The sequence below is a fragment of the Mus pahari genome, chromosome 1 (genome assembly GCF_900095145.1).
Source record: "Mus pahari chromosome 1, PAHARI_EIJ_v1.1, whole genome shotgun sequence".
In the NCBI taxonomy this organism is placed as follows: domain Eukaryota; kingdom Metazoa; phylum Chordata; class Mammalia; order Rodentia; family Muridae; genus Mus; species Mus pahari.
In genome coordinates, this window is record NC_034590.1 from 3080415 (window position 1) to 3084941 (window position 4527).

Consider the following 4527-nt stretch of genomic DNA (forward strand, 5'->3'; position numbering starts at 1 on the left):
GAGGTACCTAGGTATGTCATAGATATAAAAGTGCTGGGGGGGAGGGGTCAGAGGTACCTAGGTATGTCATAGATATAAAAGTGCTGGGGGTGGGGGTGGGAGGGGCTGGAGAGCCGGCTCAGGGCTAAAGCACATAATACAGTTGAGGACCTGGGCCTGATCTCTAATGCTTCATAAGAAAACAATGAATCCCTAATAAAGATCACAGAGATGCCACAATAATGGATGCCTGGGAACGTGGGTAATTCCATGTTGTAAAGGGGTGCAGGGGTGTTTGTTTGTTTTCCTTTGAGATAGGGTTTCTCTGTGTAGCCCTGGCTGTTCTGGAACTCACTATGTAGACCAGGCTGACCTCAGACTTCTGCCTCTGAGTGCTGGGATCAAAGGCGTGAAACACCTCACCAGGCAGGGTTTCAGTTTTGAAAGATGAAGAGTTTTAGAGCCCAGACAGTGGTGATGACTGCATGAAATGTGACTGTAGCTCACATCTCTGAACTATACACTTAAAAATACGGTCATACACCCATTTTTTTTCTGTATAGTATATATCTATTTGCTTTGATATGTGAAAGTATTTCTGATGCTATGGATGGAATCCAGAGCACTTTATGTATGCCAGGCAAATGCTTTACCCCTGAAGTTCCTCTTACTGTGTGATCCAGCCAGGTGGATGGAAGCAATTGAAGAGACCTCTTGTGGCCATCTATATGTCTCCAGACCCCACCTCAGTTAAAACTGTTCCCTTCCAAAAAGCCTTTTGTTTCCCAGACAACTCTTTGGTACTCCTGAGTTCTTTATGTGTTTCCAGCAGGGGTTGGGAGACCTAGGTACTTGTAGGAGCTAGAGTGGAATGCGAGAGTTCTAGCGTGGGTGGAGAGTGGGGTGAGAATTGAGGCAGGATATAGCAGTGGGTTCAAGGGAACTGAAGACAAGAAAGATGGGAGTAAAGGAAGAGGTAGGAATGAGGGCATGGGAGAGGTTCTGGAGGCCCAGCGTGCAGCCACGCCCCCCTCACTAGCATCACTCCAGCAATAAAGGAAGTGGACAGAGGAACACAGGAAATCATTTTCATAGCCAAAGGTCCTATGGGAGAAACAGAACCAAAGAGACCAGAGGCCTGTAATCCCAGCACTTGAGAGGGGGACCAGAAGGATAAGTCAGTAATGCTCTTGCTGCCAAGCCTGAAGGCCTGAGTTCATTTCCCAGGACTCTATGGTGGAAGGAGAGAACCAGTTCCCACAAATTGTCCTCTGACCACTACATGCACATGTATGTGCAGATGTGCACGCATACGCATGTGCACACATATAATTTAAAAAACTAATCCCAAGTTCATCCTTGGCTACATAGCAAGTTTAAGGCTATACTGGATAGTTTTATGTCAGCACGACACAAGCTGGAGTCATTGGGGAGACCTCAAGAAAATTCCTCCGTGAGATCCTGCTGAAGACAGGGCTGTAAAGCCTTCTGTTAATTCGTGACCGGTGGGGGAGGGCCAGCCCAGGGCTGATGGTCCTTTATTGTTGGCATGGGAGATGTGTAACTTTTTTGACATTCATATAATGTATCATTATAGAACATAACACTTAATCTATCCTTTTTGTAAACCACAATAATGAGATGTCATGGGTTCTTTCAATTATATATCCACTGTATTTATATATACACATATATACTTGAACTATTGCTAACTAATTACGTTCTTTTCTAGAAGAGGAAGAAGTTTTGGTGAAGTTCAGTGACTACCAGGACAAGCCTCCTAAATCGATCGTAATCATCAAGCACAAGAAGCTAATTAAGGAGAGAAGCAGCGTTTATGGGGAAACCCTAGGCAAGAACCGTATTGTTTCCAAAGCGCTATTTGAGTATAAATCTGATGGGAAAGTTTTGAAAAATATCTCAGAATTCATCAGTAGAGATATAAACCCTGCAATGGGGAAGTCGGGTGGCAGTAAAGAATGGGAGGGATCAATCCTGACTTCGAAGCAGGAGAAAATGCATCCTGCCTCGACCATCCATAAACAAATCGGAAAGGATCTCACCTCTGAATGGGAGCTCGCTCAGCACCAGAAGACTCAGACTCCAGAGCAGAGGTTTGAGTACAAGAAATGTGACAGCTCCTTCCTCATGACAGGAGTGGAATTTCCACATGACAGAGCTCACAGAGGAGGCGGGAACTTCAACTACAGTAAAGATGACATCGCTTTTTTTGAAAAGTCAGACCTTGGTATTCATCCACATAATCTTATGGAAAAGAAATGTTCTTCATACAGCAAATATGGGGAGCTCCTTTGCAGAAAGTCAGTGTTTGTTATGCAACCCAGCTCTCAGATGGACGAGAGGCCCTTCCAGTGTCCTTACTGTGGGAACAACTTTAGAAGGAAGTCCTACCTTATCGAGCATGAGCGGATCCACACAGGGGAGAAGCCCTACATCTGCTGTCAGTGTGGGAGAGCCTTCCGACAGAAGACGGCGCTGACACTCCATGAAAAAACACATACTGAAGGGAAACCCTATCTCTGTGTGGACTGTGGGAAGTCCTTCCGGCAGAAGGCAACCCTCACCAGGCACCACAAGGCACACACGGGGGAGAAAGCCTATGAATGCACTCAGTGTGGCAGTGCCTTTGGAAAAAAGTCATACCTAATCGACCATCAGAGAACTCACACAGGGGAGAAGCCCTATCAGTGCACAGAGTGTGGGAAGGCATTTATCCAGAAGACCACACTCACGGTGCACCAGAGGACTCACACGGGGGAGAAGCCCTACATCTGCAATGAGTGCGGGAAGTCCTTCTGCCAGAAGACAACCCTGACCCTCCATCAGCGGATCCACACTGGGGAGAAGCCCTACATCTGCAGTGACTGCGGAAAGTCCTTCCGCCAGAAGGCAATCCTCACTGTGCACTACAGAATACATACAGGAGAAAAATCCAACGGCTGTCCCCAGTGTGGGAAAGCCTTCAGTAGGAAATCAAACCTCATTCGCCACCAGAAAACTCACACAGGAGAGAAACCCTATAAATGTCAAGAGTGTGGGAAATTCTTTAGCTGTAAATCGAACCTCGTTACCCACCAGAAAACTCACAAGGCAGAAACCATGAGATTTCAGTGAGTGGTGTGCTTTTGTTTATTTATTTATATTTTTGAGGCAGTGTCTCATTATGTAGACTTGGCTGGCCCAGAACTTGGTGCATAGACCAGGCTGGTCTCAAACTTATAGAGATCTGCCTGCCTCTGCCTCCCAAGTGCTGGGATTAAAGGTCTATGCCACCACAACTGGCAGATTTGGGGTTGTTTTCTGGTTTTTGGTTTTTTGATACTGAGTGCTTTCAGCTTCTCTCCATTTACTACTTGGTAACCTATCACACACAGATACTGCATAAACTAAATGACAAAAAATAATTTGAAAATGAAGCTTCATATTTTAATCACTAGATTCAGTAGACTACACTGACCTCTGATAAAATGCTATAAATGTTTAACTTTGCTTTTTAATTTCAGTACATACATTCCTTTCTGAATCAGTAATAGACCATTGACCAAATGCAACGTGTCCATGTGGAATAAAAGTTAGTCGTTGCCCCCTCAAATTTAACCACAGCTCTGACTTCTAAAAATATAAGCTAGGTTTTACACATTATAAACCTTTATATAAAATTGGATTGTTACTATGTGTTCTGTGAAACAGTCATGAGTGCATGGGTAGAAGTTTGTTTATTTTTATTCTACACAGAATCCCATCACATATATCTCTTACCCACCCTGCTGCTGGTGACCTCTTACACTGTTTACTGCTTACTATGCGTTCTGTGTATATTCAGGGAGTGGAGTCACTGAGTCCTGGGGCATATGTATATTCAGTCAGCTTTGGTAGATAGTACCGTGTGATTCAAAACTTCCATGGCATGAGATAATTTTATTCAGAAAAGAAACAACTACAAATATCCCCAATATGATAGTGGTTCAAATGACAGAATTCTGGACTGGATCAAGAGAAGCTCAGCAGTTACAGGGGACTTGATGCTCTTGCAGATGACTTGGGTTCAGTTCCCAGCACCCACTTGGTGGCTCACAACTGGCTGTAATGGCAGTTCCAGGGGATCCAGTGCTGCCCTCTGGCCTCTGCAAGAACCAGGCATTCATGAGGTTATACATACAAGCAGGCAAAACAGTCATTAACAGACCCCCCCCCCCACAGAAATCGAGTTAGAAGGGAACTTGGGGAAGTATTATTGGGGAAATGGGACCAAGAGTAGAGTGTATAAGCAGAGGTGTTTAGCTGCAGCCAGATCTTGATATTATAATGTGATAGACTTGGGGTTGCCTTCAACCACAGTTAAGACCTTATTCGAAAAGTATTAGAGAAACAGCATTCAACATTTCCTTTGCTCAACACTGGAAAACCTATAAGACTGTTGAAATTAGAAGTGGGTGGAAAAAACACAGTTTTACCCAAAGCCTATAGATCCTACTACTCACACTCAAATGATGGAGTGTGTGTGTGTGTGTGTGTGTGTGTGTGTGT

At 44.5% G+C, this 4527-nt stretch overlaps 1 protein-coding gene across 1 annotated transcript in view; it reads left to right on the top strand.

Moving 5' to 3' along the window:
• The window catches only part of Znf260 (zinc finger protein 260), a 39127-nt gene extending 35934 nt beyond the window's left edge, over positions 1-3193 (top strand). The window contains exon 4 of the mRNA XM_021221843.2: positions 2332-3193. Within this exon, the coding sequence (XP_021077502.2) occupies positions 2332-3114 (783 nt within the window). The 3' untranslated portion in view covers positions 3115-3193. The remainder of the gene's footprint in view (positions 1-2331) is intronic.
• Positions 3194-4527: the final 1334 nt, after the last annotated feature.